Source organism: Camelus dromedarius, chromosome X (genome assembly GCF_036321535.1).
Source record: "Camelus dromedarius isolate mCamDro1 chromosome X, mCamDro1.pat, whole genome shotgun sequence".
Lineage (NCBI taxonomy): Eukaryota > Metazoa > Chordata > Mammalia > Artiodactyla > Camelidae > Camelus > Camelus dromedarius.
The window spans coordinates 38151168-38171459 of NC_087472.1; the positions used below are offsets into that span (position 1 = coordinate 38151168).

General features: G+C 40.9%; 3 protein-coding genes across 4 annotated transcripts; 1 reads left to right on the top strand and 2 right to left on the bottom strand.

Annotated features, from left to right (window-relative positions):
• Window positions 1-1668: 1668 nt before the first annotated feature.
• HNRNPH2 (heterogeneous nuclear ribonucleoprotein H2) lies at window positions 1669-7555 on the bottom strand. Of its 2 annotated transcripts, none has more exons than XM_010975752.3 (2): window positions 7420-7555; window positions 1669-3901 (listed from the first exon to the last, which is right to left on the bottom strand). In XM_010975752.3, exon 2 carries the CDS (start codon window positions 3846-3848, stop codon window positions 2499-2501), a length of 1350 nt encoding a protein of 449 aa, XP_010974054.3. In that variant the 5' UTR covers window positions 3849-3901; window positions 7420-7555; the 3' UTR covers window positions 1669-2498. The 2 variants fall into 2 exon arrangements, with proteins under 2 accessions (XP_010974054.3, XP_031301475.2); XM_031445615.2 differs by having other exon boundaries at window positions 7432-7551.
• A 10-nt stretch (window positions 7556-7565) lies between these two features.
• GLA (galactosidase alpha) lies at window positions 7566-15681 on the top strand. The gene is made up of 7 exons (XM_010975754.2): window positions 7566-8071; window positions 10583-10757; window positions 11854-12031; window positions 12601-12692; window positions 14105-14266; window positions 14483-14680; window positions 15049-15681. The coding sequence occupies exons 1-7, from the start codon at window positions 7878-7880 to the stop codon at window positions 15337-15339; spliced, it is 1290 nt and encodes a 429-aa protein (XP_010974056.2). The 5' UTR covers window positions 7566-7877; the 3' UTR covers window positions 15340-15681.
• A 1879-nt stretch (window positions 15682-17560) lies between these two features.
• On the bottom strand, window positions 17561-20292 carry RPL36A (ribosomal protein L36a). The gene is made up of 5 exons (XM_010975755.2): window positions 20182-20292; window positions 19665-19770; window positions 19389-19456; window positions 17946-18068; window positions 17561-17640 (listed from the first exon to the last, which is right to left on the bottom strand). The coding sequence occupies exons 1-5, from the start codon at window positions 20290-20292 to the stop codon at window positions 17620-17622; spliced, it is 429 nt and encodes a 142-aa protein (XP_010974057.1). The 3' UTR covers window positions 17561-17619.

A 20292-nucleotide genomic window follows, 5' to 3' on the forward strand; every position in this document is an offset into this window, starting at 1 on the left:
ACTGCTTCCCTTAGCCTTTCTGAGTTTTCTTATCCAGCAAAGAGGAAGCTAACACCATTAACTGCAGGGCTCAGCCAATCCTTTCTTGCGATTTAGTGACATCTAGTGGCTAACTGGAGAATGTTTGCTCATACTTAACAGAACTTTCTGGAAAATTAACTGAGCAGCCTGGAAAGCAAAAACATCCACTTGTGAACCCTCTGAGAAAGGCTTCCTGAAGGACTTAGGAGAGCAAGGTAAATGGCTCAGTATGAGTCAAAATGGGTTTCTTGCTCTCTTGGAAGCTGTGACAGAAATTAGACGTCACCGAAGAATCTCAAATCACCTCCCACTGTATTCTCAGCATGAATGGTTTTCAATTAAAAAGTGTCCTTTAAATAAAATGGTGTCAGGTAATACCAATTTGGTATTTGCTTCCTATCTCAGAGCATTTCTCTGGGCCTCAAGCTCTAAACAGACCAAGGATAGCAATCCACTTGCAGGCTAGTCAGGAGATCTACAAAAAAACTCTATATTAGTTCAGGTGCAGCTGGTACTAACCTGAGGGTGTCCAGGTCTGAAGGTCATTGGGAGGTGTAATTGTTAATGGCCACTATGATATGAGCAGAAGTCTAAGATACCCCAGATGTCACAGGCTTTCAAAGTCCTCCAGGGAGGCGCAAGCTATTGTCAATAATCATATGCAATTTGTACTTTAATACAAAGTTTAAACTACTTGTTACAGGAAAATAGGGCAATCAGGGATCAGGAAGGAAGCAGCTTTTTAAAGTTTCCATTTTAGTGTTTATAGGCCATTGGCCTAGAGGACTATGATAGGTCACAAAACATAGTCATGAGAACAGCAGCATCAGCAGAATCTCAAGCACCAGCCCTGAACTACCGAATTTCAGAAACTCTAGGAGTGAGGCCCAGTAACCAATGTTTTAACAAGCCCTGAAGATTATTCCGGTGTGCGCTGAAGTTTGAAAACCATTGGTTTAAAACAAGCTTTAAATGCCCTGGGAAAACCTTAAAGGCTGTTTGGAGACTCTATTACTGAATCCACGGAAGAGATCGAATTATTCCTATAACACAGGCCTATTTTTTTAAACATATAAAAGTGTCTTTTATCTTCTAATCTATGGTTAAATGAAAGGGAGAGAATTATTTATGTGCTTTTAGTTCTTTGGATTTTGGAAAATGCTGTCTTGATAAAGCATGTCTCCAGAGTAGCTCAAGAGTCCTATGGATGTGGTGATGATAAACGTAGAAACAGAAACATGCTCCACCTCAATATTAATCTAAGACATACAAATTAAAATAATAATGGGACACCATTTTTCAACTAACATACTTGGCAAGATCAAACAGAATAATGTGCATCATTGAGGCGGCTCTGGAGGAAAATAAAAAAAAAAACATACACTCCTAGTGGAAAGAGTACCATGATCTTTCTGGTAATATAAATCAAAAGCCTTAAAAATGTATGAACTTTTGAGACATAGCAATTCCACTTCCAGGAATCTTAGAAATAATTAATGATATATGCAATGATGTGTGTATAAAGACACTAAGGTATGTTTCTAATAATTAAAAGTTTAAAAACAATTTAAATTTCAGCAGCAGAGGACTGTACAAAAGAAATAGCTCATACAATAGAACATAGTAAAAATCAAGCTGTACAAGATATTTCCAGTTTTTAAAAGGAAGATTTATTTAACAAGTTTCACTTAGTACAATACATCTAATGGAAATCACAATACAAGGAAAGATTTAAATCAAAGCCTCAGAATTTCATACAAACAACATGACCAAACTCCTAAAGTATTGGTATTACATCTCAAAATTGTCTTGGAGCTTTTTTAAAAAAAGTAAATGTGTACACTCACGTGCCTTACAGGATATTAAACCAAAAAGCTAGGATTAACAAACATGCCAAATGTTTTCACTTTATTATCGTAGACACAGCTCCTATATTTGAGTTTTACAGAAAAGCATGTTTCTCAACATGCATCCAAAGTTTTCAATGGATTGTGGTATAAGAGCAACATTTAACATAAGTGAAATTGCTTTAACCTAAATATGCTTACTGCTTAGGTACACTCCTACAACATAACTAACTTGAGGAAAGCTGGAAGTTGTTTTAACAGTTATGGTCAATACTGAACTTTGTTATTACATCCTAGATGAATGTTTCAGTGTTCAAAATTACTGAGCTTGAAGTTTTAAAACAATCTTGACTTCCACTTTACAGTAAGCATGAATCACAAGCCTGTAATGCAAAACTGTTAAACATAATTTTTGCTTGTTTTCTTTAAAAAAAAAGAGAAAGAAAGAAAGAAGGAAAGTAAGAAAGAAAGAAAGAAAGAAAGAAGCTAGCTGACCAAGAGTGATCAGAATCAATGATATTTCCCGTTTACCAATCACACTGGATATGCCTGACATCTCTCCCACTCCATTCAACTCCCATAAATGCACAGCTTTTGTTTCTGTTGCAGTTGTTTATTGCTCTTTCTCTCTTAAGCGAGGTTAGACTGATAGTCACTGGAGTTCTCCTGCAGAACTTGGTCATATCCACTCATGCTGCTCTGACCACCGTAACCACCTCCGTAGCCACCACTCAGCTGCTGGCTAGCAGGACCCCCGTAACTAGACTGGTTGGATATGCCCATCCCTCCCATCATTTGGCTACCATAAGCACCACCACTTGCCCCTGCTGTAGAATTCAAAAAGAGCTCTACATAGCTGTGATCATAAGCTCCCCCGCTTGTGCCTGCGGTAGAATTCAAGAAGAGCTCCACGTATCTGTGCTGCATGTTAGCTTTGTCTTTTGCCATAGCTGCCACGGCATCTTCATGAGTAGCAAATTCAACATCTGCCTCACCAGTAACTCTGCCATCAGGCCCAATTTCAATGTGTACTCTCATGGGGTTAAGAGGCGAGAAAAAATTATAAATATCATTCTCGGTGGCTCTGTAAGGTAATCCCCTCATGTGCACACAGTGCCCTGTGGTGCTCTGAAAACTGGACCCACCATCTCCATATCTATGATCAGACATTCCTGAAAAACAGTAATTGAGGTCTCTTCCAAATCGATCAGATCCAAAGCCATACCCATCATTATAGCCACCATAATCATCATAGCCTCCATACCCTCCACCATAGGCACCGCGCCTCATCCTTTCAAACCCAGCCCCTCTGCCAATGCTATTATACCCTCTGCCAGCCCCCGGCCTATCATAGGGACCTGGCCGCTGCATAGCCATGAGCTTTCGAGGTGGGTCGTAGTGGGTTCGGACTTCAGCTCGGCTACTCTTGAAGATCTCAATGTACCTGTGCCCTATTCTTTCCTTGTGTTTCTTTAAGGCCTTTTCAGCTATCTCCTGGGAAGCAAACTGCACAAAGGCCTCCCCTGTGCTCCGCCCCTGAAAGTCCACCGGCAGTGTCATCCCATTTGGCACAATTTCCAACCCTGAAAAGAACTGAACAATCTCTTCCTTGCTACAGCCAAATGGGAGTCCTCTAAGCCGGACGAAGCCATCATTGGCAGTATCAGGACTATTCGGACCTGTATGCTTCAACACCCAATCCATTTCAACACTGTTGGACTTGAATACTTCAACATATCTGTGTCCCATGGTTTCTCTGTCCTTCTTCAAAGCCAGCTTCACTTCATCTTCGGATTCAAGTTCGACAAATGCTTCGCCACTTGGTCTGCCTTCTCTGGTGTAGATGAAACGAATACCTGATGTACCATTTTGGATTTTGCAATCGGAGAAGAAGCGCATCACTTCATCGGCCGAGCAGGACCAGGGTAGGCCCCTGACCTTCACCACGAACCCCTCCCTGCCTTCTGTGCCTAGCATCATGGTGACTGTTGGGCTCTTGGTGGCAAGATCGGCTCAATGTAATTTCGGTGTAGCTGAAAAAAGATAAAGACTATTGTCATGGAAAAATGTTCATGATACAGTAAAAGAAAGCAAACTATTAATAGAAAACTCAATTACACTGATAGCTTTTTTGTAAGACATTTGTATAAACAAAAAGACTTCACCAAATTTTCAAGTCATTCATTCAACAACTATTTACTCAATACCTATTATGTGTTGGATACCATTAATGGTGGCTATTTCTGGGGGATAGGATTATGGGAGCTTTCTGTCTCAAAGAATGTTTTCTTTGGACATTTCTGTATGTTCTAAGTTTTCCACATTGACCACACATAAACATCATAGTCAGAAAATGAAAAGATATACAAATTAATGGCAACAAAATCAGTGGAAGATTATCAACAAAAGATAGCTATGTCTGATTACATAAAAATGAAAAACTTCATTACATCAAAAGTAAGATTAAACAGAAAAGACAAACAATACACTTGTGATATCTACAACAAGTACATCACTATCCTTAATATACAAAAAATAACCTCAGAGAAATTAATAAAATCAGGGAAATATAAAGGCCTAAGAGAGAAATGGGGAAAAGACATTATGGGGAAGTCACGCCTTCATTTTACATTTTTCAGTTGCCAGGTCCAGAAAGTTAGCTCTGGCACACAAGGATCAATAAGCCCTGAAAGAGCTCATGGTCCTACAGGGGCACAGTACATCTTTACTAAAGACAAAAGGACAAATAAACATTATCCCTGCTATGACAGGATTCTGTGCAGGGTGAAAAGGCGGTATAAAGCAGGGACTGGCTGATCAATTCTATCGGTTGGCATAGAATGGCTAAATGAAAAGGACTAACCGGCTCAGGGATCCACAAATTTCAAAAATTATGATGGAGCATAAAATAGAAGGCGGCAAGGCAGGAGAGAAGGCTGGCTAGGTGGAGATCAGATCCCGAAGGTCTTAACTGGTAGACAAGGGGCTACGGGCCTTCTGGGAGGTTTTAAATAGGGGACTGAGGGGAGGAGAGAGAGGAAAGGGAGGTGAGGGGAGGGAAGTGAGGGGAGGGAAGTGAGGGGAGGGAAGTGAGGGGCGGAGAGTGAGGGGCGGAGAGTGAGGGGCGGAGAGTGAAGTAATCAGAACCTTTCAGAAAGATCGCCATGGCAACAGTGTAGCTCTCAAACGAGGGCCCCCCCCCCCCGCGGGGGCGGGGTGACGCTAGCAAGATCAGTTAGAACCCTGCCTCTTAAGAGATAGGTTACGGGATTCACCTAAGACAACAGCAGTTTTTAAAAACGGGAAGAAAGGTGTGATCAATGTATTCAAAGCAGTGGACCCTGTGGGACTTCGTAACAGATTAAATACACAGGCAGTACAGATGTAAGGCTACAGGAGAGGAGTCTGGGAAATGTTCAAACCTCATCAATCATCAGAAATGCAAGCTAAAACCAGAATTAATTGCCATTTTTCACCCATTAAGACAGTGAAAATTAAACAGGGAGGATAAATCAATGCTGATATTCAGGGTCACAAACTAATACACTCCCAGAGGAGTGAAAGCTGAGATAGTATTTCTGGAAAACAATTGGAAATATTTATCACGCCTTTTGATACAGTAAATCCACCTCCAGTTATGTGCCGTAAAGAGATGATCTGAAATTCAGATGGAGATTTATAGAACTATATATTCTTTGAAAGGTATTTTATTAAGAAAGATAAAATATTACACACTTTAAAAATCATAAAAATATCTAATAGCATGAGAAATTACTTATGCTATAATCTTAAGTGACCCAAGATCATAGCTATTTTATAGTCTCAACAATAAAAAAGACGTATGTTCACATATCCTTTGACCCTGCTAGAATTCCTTCCAGGAACCTGGTCAACAGAAATACTCATAATGTTCACTTCAACACTGTTAGTAATGGCAGAAAATTAGGAACCTAATTACCCATCAACAGGGGGAAGGCTGAATGAATTATACTTTATCCTTAAAATGGAATGCCATGCAGCTGTTTGAAAAATAAAGATCTGCCCTGACCTAGATTTCCAAAATATATTAAGTGAAGGACTATGCATAGTATGATCATACTTATTTTAAAATATAAGCAGGCATGCATATATGTATGCAGATGCATAGAAGTTCTGGAAACATATAAGTTGTTTTTGAGAAAATAACAACTGGAGGGTAGAAGAGTGAGGTGGATTTTCACTTTTTAACCTATACGAGTCTATATAGTTTTAATTTTTAAAAACCACTGTAACTGGAATAAAAAGAAACTATGTTAGAAAAAGTATGTGCGTGGGGAATTTGTCACGTGTTAATAAATAGTGGTTAATTAATGAGTGGTAGTTTTACGGCTTTCTCAATTTGTTTTTCAATTTTTTGTGCATTCTTAATTTTCTATTGAGAGTAATTACTTTTATTTCAGCAAAAAATAATACATAAAACAAAATGTTTACTTTTCGGGGATTTGGTTTAGCAAATTTTATAAAATTTTCTAATTTTGTATGTGGATGGCTTATCTGACATGGTCTGGGAACACTGGGCTTCTGCGAGAGAAAGTACAAAGTGTAATAACTGCCCTAAAACTACACTGAGGATTCAAGTCAACTTTTACTAGTTGCCTATTATGTGCCTGGAGCGCTGCATCTGCAGCGATAACTGTCTCCCTATAGACCATCTTTAGGTCTGAGTGACAGATACACGCTCTGCTTTTTGCCTGCCTTATCTCTTGGATCACCCATCCCATTCAATGTCCCGGCTGCACGCTAGGCCTCCACGTCCCCTCTGTAGTGGCAGGGAGGTTCTGCTTCATGACTGTGTCTCCTGGGAAGGCCACGAGGACTCCGCTGCCTGAAGGAGGAACCAGGATTCCATTTGTGAATTAAGAATTTGTGTATTTATGTGTGTCTTATGTACAGACTTTTTACAGACCAAAATGCTGAGTAGTTATCTCCGGGTGAGGAATTACATGTATTTTTTTTAATTTATAGTATACTGTTTTTTGCGAATGTCCAAAATTGAACATGTAGATTGTTACGAGCAGAGAAATAAACATTATTAAATATTTAATTCAGTAAAAACATTCATTGGGCGCCTCTGTCAGGCACGCAGCATTTGCCTAGATGTGACTCTACAGATCAAATTCGCTTGGTGCCTCCCCCTACAAACAGACAGACAATTAGGCACTGGAGACTGAGTGCCTGAATGGATGGTCCTGCATTCAGACCACTGGTCTCAAGATCTGTTTTTCCTAATCCGGGGACGTGGTTTTCAAACGTTTTTCTGCTTACGGATTCTCTTAAGGGTCCTTTGAGACCCGCCCAGACAGACAGATATACAAAAACACAGACACAGTCACGAACGTCCACCATTTCCCCACCAGGCGCAGCAAAGGCGGCTTCCCGGCACTGAGATGGGGGGAGGAGGGAGCGGGGGAGGGGAAAGCAGGGAACGAAAAAGGCGGAGGCGGCCCGCGGACCCCGCTTTGGTCTTCATCATCACCACCCCCGGGTCCCCGGTTCCCACCCACACACCAACCTCTAACGATACCGGATAATTTTCCTCTTTCTTCCCTCAAACGGCTATAGCGAGACGGTAGACGACGACCAGAACTACTTCTGCTCACGTAAGCGATTGATCACGTGAGGATCTACGTCATGTGAGATCTCGGTCACGTGAGCGCCGCTCAGCTTTAACTGGGGATCATTAAAGTGCAGCACTTCCTTCTGGTAGGAAAATAGGGCGGGTCGATATCCAGAAAGGGAGCGCGTGATTGGTGGCGGTGCGTCTTCTGTGACTGGTCATTGGTCCGCCTCTGGGGATAACCGTCCCAGTTGCCGGAGAAACAGTCGCGTCATTGCTTAATAACTCACCGGTGATTGGTGATGAGGCTGAAATCGGATTCCGCGGGTCGCCTCCGCCTTTTTAGCCCTTAAGGTTAAACTTAAAAGCTCAGGTGACTCGGAGAAACCTGTGTCGCACAGGTGACAGCGACGATGAACCTGATGAGCAGAGTCACACGGCTGGGCTGCGCGCTGGCCTTTTGCTGCCTGGCCTTGGTTCTCTGGGGCGTCCCTGGGACCCGGGCTCTGAACAACGGCTTAGCGATGACCCCTACCATGGGCTGGCTGCACTGGGAGCGCTTCATGTGCAACGTGAACTGCCAAGAAGAGCCAGATTCCTGTATCAGGTATTGAAGACATTGGGTACTCGCTTCCCTTCGCTATCCGGGTATCTGTCTAGCTGTGTTTGGAGGGATGGAGGGGCTCAGTGAGAACATTTGAGCCGGGGGAGAACTCCACTATTGCTGCTGCTTCTTTTTCACCCACAGCAAACTGCCCCAAATGGAGACTAGCCCTACATTTTCTCCATTTGACCCCTCCTGGGGTGGGAGTCCCGCCAGCCGCCCCTGCTTCTCCGTCTCTCTCTGCTTGATCACCCACCTAAGGACTTTCTCCGTTTACCATCCAATTCCATTCACACCCTTATTGAGAGCTGCTGTCCCTGCCAGGTACTCGCAGTAAGGACAGCTGTGGTGAGTAGGAGAGGCAGAGGACTAAGACGCGTGCCATTTCTTCTCCTTTTGGGGTCACGGGTTCCTTGGCTGTAACTTGAGGGAATTTAGAGAGAATTTAGTCTCTGAGATCTCCCCACCCAATAGCCCTTGAGTATGGCGTCTCCTTGGAAGGTTGACGTGGAGAAACTCTTATCTGTCAAAGGTGAGGGTTGAGGCTGGCTGAAACAGGTGCTGATCCTATCTGATCCATACATTCCTTATCTGTAAATCTAGATAACAACTCCTACCTAAGAGAGTCAACTCAGAGGATCTGTAAAGTAGTTCACACAGGTGGACTTTCAATGAGATAACCCATTTGAAGTACATAGCACAGTGTGGTACCAGACCCCTCAATGAGGCATAGAGAAGAAATGTTCTTAACCTGGAATTGATGGAAAAAGTAATGCATAGCTGCAAATATGAGTATGTGTGTTTTTAGGGAGGGAGGATCTTGAGTTTTGTTCAGATTCTCAAAGGGATTTGTGATCTAGAAAGGTTAGGAATCACCGATAGATGTTGTTAAAAAAACAATAAAGATACCCTTGGTGCAGAGGCCCCTCCATAAGCCTCGGTCATGTTACATCCCAGTGGCCATAAGTTATTCCTATTAGTGTCTTTACAGGTGAAGTCAGAGAGTTGGTCAAACATGACAATTAATTGGCCTTCTAAGTTTCAGACTAAATCCATCGTGACCCTAGGGTAAATTGTGCCCATCACATATTTCTTTTTTTGTCTTTTCCTTTTTTTCTAAGTGGTGGTTATCTTATTTTTGTATCTGATTATTAAAAATGCATGATCATGGCAAAAAATATAGATAGTAAAGAAGAGTATAATGAAAATAAAGATTTACAACCTTGCCAATTTTTCTGTGTAAATACAAACACAAATTTCTTTTAAAAATTATTCTCAATAAAAATGAGATCATGTTTATGTCATGAGCAGTTAACCACAAGACTCTGTAGTCTGCCCAGGTTCAAATTCTAGTGAAGCATGACTTAGCCAGGTGACCTTGAGCAAATTAATTACCCTTTCTAAATGTAAAAAGAGTGATTGCCTGGCACAGAATAAGAGCTTCATAAATGCTAATTGTATGTATATACCATAATTTATTTAAGCAATCTCCTGTTGATAGCTGTTCAGGCTCTTCAATTTTTCATTATTATGACCAAAGCTCCACTCACCCCACTTGTACATCATCCGATTCTTTCCTTAGAAGTCTAATTACTAGATCCAAATGTATGCTCATTCTGTTTCTTCTCAAACTATCCTCCCCAAAAGTATTATAAATGCACCTTCCCAACAACAGTGTATGAAGAATTTCTGTTTCCCCACAGCCTGGCCGACACTGCTTTTTTGTCATTCTTTTAAATTTTGCCAGTCTGGTAGGTGTTTTTATTGTCATGTGTTTGATTCCTGATACACTTGAACATCTTTTTGTATGTTAAATTGGCTCTTTGCATGGTTTCTGTTATGGACTGCTTGTTTGTTAGTTCCCTGTTTTTCAACTGGAATGTGGGCTGGGGGTTGTTTTACTTGTTTTTATTTTATTGTATGTTGTGAATACAGTGGTTCTTTGGGGATTTGTTCAGGGTCTTATTAAACGTATAAAGGTGTATAGGGAGAATTAGCTGCTTTTTAATATTGAGTTTTCCTAATCGAGGGCAAAATAATGTCTGTCCACTTAAATAATTTGGAAACAGCATCGTTTTATTCATATGAACCCTGCACATATCTTAAAGTTGTTTCCAGGTATTCTAGGTTTTGTCTGTTACTTTTTTGGTTGCTCTTGTGAATGGTCTTTTTCTCTGAATAGGTTACTGTGGATATCTAAGGAAGCTGTTGATTGTGTTAACTTGGTAGCTTTTTACTTTACTGTACTTTCTTCTTAATTCTAATAGCCTTTTCCATTTCATGTATTTCTCATTCCTATTTTAATTGTTTGGGGCCCGTAGGGTGGTAGTATTAAGAGGGGAGAGGAGGGAGAAGAAACATGGCCCAATCCGTTTTACCTTGCATTGGTTGTGGTTACTACCAAACTATTACTGGGTTAAGAAATAAATTGTAAAACCCCAAGATGTCTAACAAATAGGAGTACTCAAGTATTTGTTTAACGAATTGTAACGATTCTTGGGATTTCTCTTTCAGCGAGAAGCTCTTCCTGCAGATGGCTGACCTCATGGTCTCAGATGGCTGGAAGGATGCGGGTTATCAGTACCTCTGCATTGATGACTGTTGGATGGCTCCTCAGAGAGATTCAAAAGGCAGACTTCAGGCAGACTCTAACCGCTTTCCTAATGGGATCCGCCATCTAGCTGATTTTGTGAGTTTATAGATAGTTCTCTTTTTCTTTCAGGAAACTGTAAGCACTTCTGTACCTAAGCTTGCTCAAAAACATTTAGAAACTAAAATAGCTGCTGTTACCTGAGTATTGAATTGTAAGGCTTATCAGATAGAATGTTTATCCCATCAGCACATCTATATTTTGCAATAGTTCTTGAGGCCCATCTTGGAGAAGTTCTCCTTTTGCTGAAACCACTAAATTCTCTAGGAGGAAAAAGGAACTTGGTTCTTGACATATGTGCATATATTTTTATATAAGCTTTGAGCAATTATTGTAATTGTACTAAACGCCTTCTTAGCGCAGTGGGCAGCGCGTCAGTCTCATATTGTAATTGTACTATAAACTAGAATTTTAGAAGGTAAGAGGAATATATTCTGGGGATTATTAAACAGTAATAGAGCTGGACAGTAGTTAAAGGCAGTGAAGACAGAAACTGAATAAAATTCAGTGCTATTGTATTAGGGGAAAGAGCCAAGCACAATTCCAAATTCACCAAAGACAAGTGGGGTTTTATAGCCAATGGGTGGATTGTGAGGATCAACGGATGGAAAATTACTAGGAGGGACTAAGAGGAGGCATATTCTTGCTAAGGGCAGGCCCTGGGGTTAGACATCAAGGGTGGGTCATAAGGAGTTTGATCAGATTTTGAGGGTAGGGGGATAACTTAGCAGGATTCTTGCTAAAACTAGACAAGGAAGGCCAAAGTAGAGGCCTACTTGAGAAGAGGGCTCAGAGGGACCTAAGGTTTAGTTAAGGAGAGCATCTTTGTCCAGATATATCTAATCTATCATTGCCCTGAAAAGGTAACTCTAAGGATCCCATCAGAAGAAGATTAGAGCCATGGACAGGGAACTTCAGTTCTGTGCTGTAATTACGTGTATAGTTTGAACTCAGCAGAATTGGAGGCTTTGCTCTTTATCTCCCAACAAAGTCATCTGGACAATTTTCGGAACTTGGCGGGGGGGGGGGATGTACTGGTGAAGTGTACTGGTCTCTGCCTCCAGCCTGGAGTGGTTCTCTCTTTCTACTTCATGATTGCCCTTCTATTGAGGTAACTCTTTTTTTCTCATTTCAGGTCCATAGCAAAGGACTGAAGCTAGGGATTTATGCAGATGCCGGAAATAAAACCTGCGCAGGCTACCCTGGGAGTTATGGATACTATGACATTGATGCCAAGACCTTTGCTGACTGGGGAGTAGATCTGCTAAAATTTGATGGTTGTTACTGTGACAGTGTAAAACATTTGGCAGATGGTAGGTTTCATTCAAAAGACTTAGCCATGAGCAAAGGGCAGAACTTTTGAGGGCAAGGTAGCTGAGCATCCGAAGAACTAATCCTCACATTTGAAATACCCAGTCACAATACTGGAAATAATAATTACTCTCAATGTGCCAGAGCTCCTGCCTCTTCTCTTTTTTTTCAGTTTCTCGATGCATTTATTCATTCAGGCATGTAAAATCCGTGTATGCCTAACCAAAACTAATACTGTGGACTTTCAATTCAAGAGGGCTCTGAGTTACTTACAGATAGTAATTGTAACTCTCCATACATCACTTGGAAAAGCCTCCGGAATGTCAGTCACAGAGAAAAGAGCATCTTCATTCCTACCTTTCCTCAATATGTGCGCTATCCCGCACTGTCCTCAGAACAATCCCACAGTCTGGGCGGTACTAGATACAACATAAGCACAGAGCAGTCACTTGTCTCTGCTGCTGGTTTAAAATATAAACATGTCCCTTCCACGTAGCCTATTTTTAAAATATACAGCCCCAGCTGGAAATTCCCTTCTTTTCATTATTTTACACGTTGTTTTCTCATACAGGTTATAAGCAAATGTCCTTGGCCCTGAACAGGACTGGCAGAAGCATTGTGTACTCCTGTGAGTGGCCTCTTTATGCATGGCCCTTTGTTAAGGTGAGCTAGTGAGCCCAGAATCCACCAGAGCCTTGCCGATAGATTTTCAGAACTTGAGAACAAAGGAGACAAAGGTCCCTGTCAAAGTTAAACCCTAGTTAACAGTCTCATCCTAACATCTCTCCTGGGATCCACCTACTTCTCACAACCCCACTGCTGTAATTGAAGTCTAAGCTGCCATCAACTGGGAAGCCAGGCATCTTTGATCCTTTCTTTTGTCTCATGGTTCACAACCTATCCATCAGCAGTCCTCTCAGTACAAAATATATCCTGAATCAGCCTACTTCATTCTTTATCGTGTTAACCTGTTCAGTTTCCTTCTAAGAGCTTAGCACTATGTGCAATTATTTGTTGACTTGCTTACTGTCTGTCTCCTCCATTAGAATGTAAGCTCCAGGAGGGCAGGGACCTTGTCTGACTTTATCACTGTATCCCTTCAATGTGGTAAGTGTTGAGTAATTGTTTATAGAATGAATCCCTGTTGTTACCTTCTAATCTGCAAAATTCTCTCACCTCTTTCTCAACATCTTAAACGTCAGATATCCCACCTGCCTATGTACAAGCTTTTATTCATTCCTTTAACAGATTGTATGCCTAGGGTTCAAATTGCTTAATATGCTTGCCAAGTCCTGTGTCATTTGCAGCTTTTGCTTTTACTTATTAAAATCATCTTAGTTATTTCTTTTTCCACTGAAGTGTAGTTGATTTACAATATTACATTAGGAGATCATTCTGTTTATTTCTAATTATCAAAGTAATACATGTTCCTTTTGGAAAAGTTTGAAATATAGTGAAGTGTGGAAAAACTAAAATCTTCCATAATCCCAATACAGTAGTCGCCCCAATCCACGGCACTACTTTCCACAGCTTCAGTTACCCCTGGTCAACTGCAGTCCAAAAATATTAAATGGAAAATTCCAGAAATAAACAATTTATAAGTTTTTATATTGCACCCTCTTCTAAGTAACATGATAAAATCTCATGCCATCCACTCCATCCTGCCCAGGACATGAATCATCTTTTTGTCCAGCTGTGGATGCTACCGACCCGTTAGTACCGGTATAAGAAAAAACATAGTATAGATAGAGTTTGGTACTGTTAGTGGTTTCAGGCATCCACTGGGAGTCTTGGAATGTATTCCCTGTGATAAGGGGGGACTACTGTACCTAGTTACCATTTGGTAAATTTCCAGCCAAAACAGTGTTAAAGCCATTTTAAGTTATATGGCTACTTCTGAAGCAAACTTCTTACAATGAAATTCCAGTCTAGAAAGTAATTAGCTCTCTTCGTGGAGACCTTTCATCTGTAAACTAAATTGAGAAGGCTACGAGTGCCTTCTTTAAACTTCACTGTTTTCATCTCACAAGAATGTTACTTGAAAGTAAACAGAAGCATTCTCTCTGTTTTTATAGCCCAATTACACAGAAATCCGTCAGTACTGCAATCACTGGAGAAATTCTGCTGACATTTATGATTCTTGGCAAAGTGTAAGGAGCATCTTAGACTGGACATCTTCTAACCAGGAGTCAGTTGTTCCTGCCGCAGGACCAGGGGGTTGGAATGACCCTGATATGGTAAGAATCTGAGCCCTCCTGTTCAGGCTCCTGCAGTGGACCTGTTTCTCCCTTGACACTCAAGGTAAATTAGAAAGGAGAAGTTCCTGAGGGCAGGCTCTTTGTGAAAGTACTCAGAGCAGGGTGCCCAGGAATGTGACTTTTCTCTGTGACTGGGCAATTTTAACAATATTTTGTCTTACCTCACTTGAATTCTTACTTCATTCTTTGTCCCAGTTGGTGATTGGCAACTTTGGTCTCAGCCAGGATCAGCAAGTAACTCAGATGGCCCTCTGGGCTATCATGGCTGCTCCATTATTCATGTCCAATGACCTCCGACACATCAGCCCTGAAGCCAAAGGCCTTCTTCAGAATAAGGATGTAATTGCCATCAACCAGGACCCCTTGGGCAAGCAGGGGTACCGGCTTAGAAAGGTATAGTAAATAACATTCTATGGGAGAAAATAGGAATTGGCTAGGAACATATTCTCCTGCCTTCTAGCTTACAGTTCATCCGGATGTATGTTTGGGGTATGTGTCTTAAGATGGCTTAATACCCAAGTACCAATTTTGTCTTGGGCCTAAATCTGTTACATTGGAGGAAATGCACTGATCTTTTGAGCATATATTTTTTAATCTTGATATCATAATCAATACTGAGGCTCTTTTTTTTTTTTTTTGCTAATTTTTCCTAGAAGTTCTCCATGGTTCTGATTATAAATAAGACTGAATTCCACAACTAGCAAGGCAGCTTATTGCCAGTTACCAAGCTATCACACCTATTTTCTTGGCTTACTTTTCAGAATGACAACTTTGAGGTGTGGGAACGCCCTCTCTCGAACTTAGCCTGGGCTGTGGCTGTGGTAAACCTGCAGGATATTGGTGGACCTCGTTCTTATACCATCCCTATTGCTTCCCTGGGTAAAGGACTGGCCTGTAATCCTGCGTGCCTGATCACACAGCTCCTCCCTGTGAAGACAAAGCTTGGGTTTTATGAATGGACTAAAAGTTTAAAAACTCAGATAAATCCCACAGGTACTGTTTTGCTTCGGCTAGAAAGTGCAAGCAAGATTGCATCAAAAAGCTCCCTTTAAAATGTGTATTTTGTTGCTGAAGTGAGTATTCCACTTTTGTCCACCTTCATCTGTTCTCTGATATCCTTGAGTAATATTTTCCATACAAGTAAAATAATAATTTACTTTCATTGCATTTCATAAGTACTGCACTTTAAAAAAGAAAATTGAAGGTTTGTGGCAACCCTACATCTATCGCAGGTCTGTTGGCCCTATTTTTCCAACAGCATTTGCTCACTTCATGTCTCTATGTCACATCTTGGTGACTCCTGTAATAGTTCAGATTTTTTCATTATCATTATATTTATCATGGTTCTCTGTGATCTTTGATGTTACTATTGCAAATAAAAATTTTTGACTCACTGATGGCTTAAGATGATGGTTAGCATTTTTAGAAATAAGGTATTTTTAAATTAAGGTGTGTATATTTTTAGATATATTTTAATAGATTATATTATCGTGTAAACTGTAAATATATATAGTGTAAATAGATTTAGACTCACTTTAATAGATTATAGTGTAAACATAAGTTTTACATGCACTGGAAAACTGCAGAATTTGTGGGAGTACCTTTATTGCAATGGCCTGGAATTAAACCTGCAGCATCTCTGACGTATGCCTGTATTGGAACTGTGTGCCAGGCCCTATTCCAGATGCATAAAGTGTAGTGACTCAATTTTATCCTCCCAACAACCCTGACACAGGTACTTACTGTTAATTGCAGCCAGGATTTAAACTCAGGTTTTTAACCCTTATACTGTCACCTACTGAGGTGCTTAGATGGCACTAATTATAATTTTAGCCCAAAGGGAATATAAAAAAAACTACTTCCTCACTTGAAGGGAAAAAAAAAAACCCAGCAGTAATAACCTTCATAAATGAAAGATTTAGAGGCAACCGAATTTTTATGGAAGAATCTTGTCAAGAAACACCCCACCACCTAGGTTCCCAAATCCGATGTTTGCAGTCTAGATCCAACAAATGCAAATAGCTTACTTTCACCAACAATAGTTGGTACATTATGACCTAAAATACCAAACCTCGGGCCAGAAGACTCCTTCCACTTTAAGAACTGCCTTCTCTCTTGAGGTCCTGTGATGCAATGAACTTCAAACTGGAGGTTATGGAGACTCATTTTAAGGGAATTTCCGGATATTCCAATTCCTCCCTTTTCCTCCAGTCGGTGTACCTGAGGACCAACCTGCAGTCAGTGCTTCAGGCCTGCTCCTTTACCACCTCCCCTTTGACTATCACCCTTCCCCCACACAAACAAAAAAGGGTATTCATCTCACCCATCCGGGATGCACTACAGTACAAAAATGGACACAAAAAGCCCGCTCAAAATACAAAGTGCGAGTTGTAACAATTCCTTTGCCTGTCAGGTGATTACCAATTATTTTCAATAAAATCGGAGGACTAATCATTCAGTTAATAAAAAATGGAATTGGTAAACCCAGACTTAATTCATCCACAGAAACTAACTTGAAAGAAAACTATCTCACTATCTCGTTGAGTTGTGCTTCTAGTTACCAAAATGTGTAGCATTATCTGCTTCACCTCGAGTTTTGCTGCACAACTATAAAGAGCTCAACATCAATAAAAATGAAGCATACAATAGTATACAAAGAGGAACAGGATGTAAAAATTTGCAACTGTTAGGCATTTTAAAATTGGACAGAAATCCCTCAGATTTCATTGGGGAGTTTAATTCATTAGAAATTCTATCCTTTGCAGTTATTTGAACATGATGAAAGTCAGTCAGTTTAAAATTTGAGGGAATATATAAAAATGTTAGTGAATATCAGAATAAGTATATATATATATATATATATAATATATATATATATATATGCAATATAAGCATAAGGACATATAAGTTCTATGCTGTGCCTAGAATTGGGTCACAATTCCTCATTCAATGATTTTAGTAAAGGGATCTGAGACTATTTCACTCCTGGTAAACCTCATATTCACTGATCTCATCCCATTAGCCCTGAATTTCAGGTCTCTATGTCCCATGGTAACCAATAACTTCTGCTTTTTAACAGCAAAAGTAATCCCAAGAAGCCCCAAGTGTTTAAAGTGCCAAATTAGACCATTAGAACATCTGATGTGAGTTCAACCAGTAGTCCACCCCTAATGAATCAAGTACCCTGAACCATCACGCATAAATTTCCCCACAAGGAGAATTTTATTGATGGCCCTAGTTTATTTCCCTCCCCAAAAAACAACTGAAACCAAATGAAGTAAACATGATTTCAAGTTTTTATTGTCTTCATAATAAAACACAAAATTTGAAGCTTAGAACTGGATCACTTGGCCCTGCAATAAAACAAACAAAAAAGGTAAGTTTTGTATTTTGCAAAGAACTGTTTGTTATTCCATCAAGAACAGTGTCTACTCCTGAAGGGATCACCATCCTTCTCCTCCCCTTCCTAATCATGTCAAAACCAACACCAAAAACCCCATACTTTGAGCTATGGATTTAGCTGTTTTGAGGACTCCCCCTGATCTTTGTTCCCCTCCCATCTTGATGCCACAAAAATGAGCAGGCAGAAATATTCACCTCTCTAGGCATAATAAAGCCATACAGGAAAAAACTGCACCTTCCACCCATAATTATATACCTTTCTCTTCTTATCTCCTCCCAGCTCAAAATGTTTGCATCTCTTAATAGCCAGCATTCTCTTAGATCTGCAGTTGGGCTCAACGCATTCAAGCCTCAGCACAATCTTCTTTGTAGTTTTAGCCTGGGGAAAAGAATTAAGTCAAAGCCTTCATAAATCACTACAGAAAATCCTTCAAAAATATGGCTATGGTTGGGTTAAGTACTATTCAAAGCAAAGCTCTGCAAATGATTGTGAAAATTTGTCTTTAGCTATAGGGAGCAAGTGGGAATATGAAGAAAATTGTGATTTAAGGAATAATGTACCAGCAAAGGTGGCAGGTTATCTCATTGGCATCAAGTTCTCCAACCACAGAAAACATCCTAAAGGGTTTACCAAATAGGCACTCATCATACCACCTTGACAGTGTGAGCTTTCAGCAGTTCTACAGTTAAGTATTCCAGACAACCAAAAATGGGGCAACTAGTCCATGCAACTATGAAATAAATACAACTTTTGCAATTCATTAAATAGGGTTAATAATTGTTACTTAAGATCTATTCTCTGGAGACTACCAACAATTACATCTAGATCTTACGTGCATTCAACTGTATTATTTAAGTCAGAGTACGCTCCCCACAAATAAACAATTTTTAAAGCTTGCTCCTGGTAGTCAAAATTCCATTACTGCTAGTTTGCAGTTCTCAAAAGAGCAAAAACCTAGGTACAACAATCTCCCCGGTGTCCTAAACAAGTTAGCTGAATGTGAAAAGACAATCAAGTGTTTCATTTACCACCTTGAGATCAAACCATTTATTGCATCTAAATGAACATTAAAATCATTTCTTAATACTTTCTGGAACCAAGCTGAATGAGGAACTAAGTGCCAAAAGTAATGCTGTGTTCGTGGGAATGCTATGCTCCAAAGACTGTGTACTTTCAGGAGCAGACACCTGGGGTACAACAAATTCAGCCTGAGAAAGGGGATTCAGGAGGCCAGTGGAAGATCTACAAGGCCATTTTAAAGAGCTTTAAGGCTTCATGAGATAGGTAGCAGACTGACTGCAGGCTTCTGAACTGACACGCAAAATACCGTACTACAAACATGAGCTGAGGATTCACTTGGACATGACACCAGGTAAGGAACAGGGCAAAGGAAAGGATTTACTGGCGTACTTAAACTTCAGTCCTTACAACGACAAGGCACGTTCCTTAATGTTCGCCTCTTCAAAAAAGACAAAAATATATATAAAATAATAAGAGGCAGAACTGTAGACGAGAGTCAGACATGGCTTGCACTCCCCGCTGCACTATCTACTAGATATGTCACTGCAGGTAATTGAAAACACCTTCCTAGAACTATGGGAACACGTACCTATACTGTAGAGATGTGTGGGCTAAAAATAAATGCAAACTCTCTGCCACAGTAAGTGGGAAGCATATCAAAGAGTGATCACTACGAACCTTCTTCCGGAAAATCGGCTTAGTCTGCCCACCATAGCCACTCTGCTTCCTGTCATAACGCCGCTTTCCTGGGGGAATGAAAGTCACTTGTCAGGGTATATCAAACATAATAAATCACAACAGCCACATGGAAGTCTTCTCACGGTTTTATCTTGGGCTTTCCAAAAGAAACATCAATGAAATGCCCAAATCGGGGAGGGAAGGGGGACAGGGCTCGTGCATTCCGCTTACTACACAAATGCCGCATTAAAACCAACCCCATACAGATCGTCTTACCCTGGGCATACAGAGAATCCTTGCCCTTCTTGTACTGCGTCACTTTGTGGGGTTGGTGCTTGCCACACTTCTTACAGAAAGTCCGACGGGTTTTAGGAACGTTAACCTAGGAAATAAATCGTTCAGAACGTGCGGTGTTATCGGACCATTGGCACAACGCCCCACCCGACCCAGCTGAAGCTAAGGCATCCCACGAGGACTCGACTCTCAAACTTCTCGCTAACACAAAACACTGACTAGAAGGTGGTCCAGCCCCATGTGCTTCAAATACTGTGGCCTCCATCGAGCCGCTAAGTGGAACGATAACATTCACTCCACCCCCAACTAAGTCTACGTTTGATCCTATCACTTCAATTCCTGGCCCCGAATCCCGGTCCCTCTGGGCTCGATCCCGGCAATACTGAGTTTCTTTGGAACAACGAGTCCACGCAGGTGCCCGGACCCGTCCCGGACAGCATCATCAAAGGGAAGAGAAAGATTAAACTGGATGTTACCGGCCCCTTCCCCAAAGTCCTACCATGTTTGCTAGAGCGCTATCGGAACGGAAAGAGGAAGGCCGGGCCGGACACGGAAGTATATAGGAGGTTTCTGGTCGCGCTTCCTCATGGGAGTCGGTGGGAGCGACCAT

Coding starts and splice junctions, on each gene's coding strand:
- HNRNPH2 (XM_010975752.3), bottom strand. CDS start 3,848: ATGATGCTAGGCACAGAAGGCAGGGAGGGGTTCGTGGTGAAGGTCAGG.
- GLA (XM_010975754.2), top strand. CDS start 7,878: ATGAACCTGATGAGCAGAGTCACACGGCTGGGCTGCGCGCTGGCCTTT. Junction 8,072..10,582: donor GAGCCAGATTCCTGTATCAG/GTATTGAAGACA, acceptor TTTCTCTTTCAG/CGAGAAGCTCTTCCTGCAGA. Junction 12,693..14,104: donor ATGCATGGCCCTTTGTTAAG/GTGAGCTAGTGA, acceptor CTGTTTTTATAG/CCCAATTACACAGAAATCCG.
- RPL36A (XM_010975755.2), bottom strand. CDS start 20,292: ATGGTCGCTCCCACCGACTCCCATGAGGAAGCGCGACCAGAAACCTCC. Junction 19,771..20,181: donor ATAGCGCTCTAGCAAACATG/GTAGGACTTTGG, acceptor TTTATTTCCTAG/GTTAACGTTCCTAAAACCCG. Junction 18,069..19,388: donor AGCCGATTTTCCGGAAGAAG/GTTCGTAGTGAT, acceptor TCTTTTCCCCAG/GCTAAAACTACAAAGAAGAT.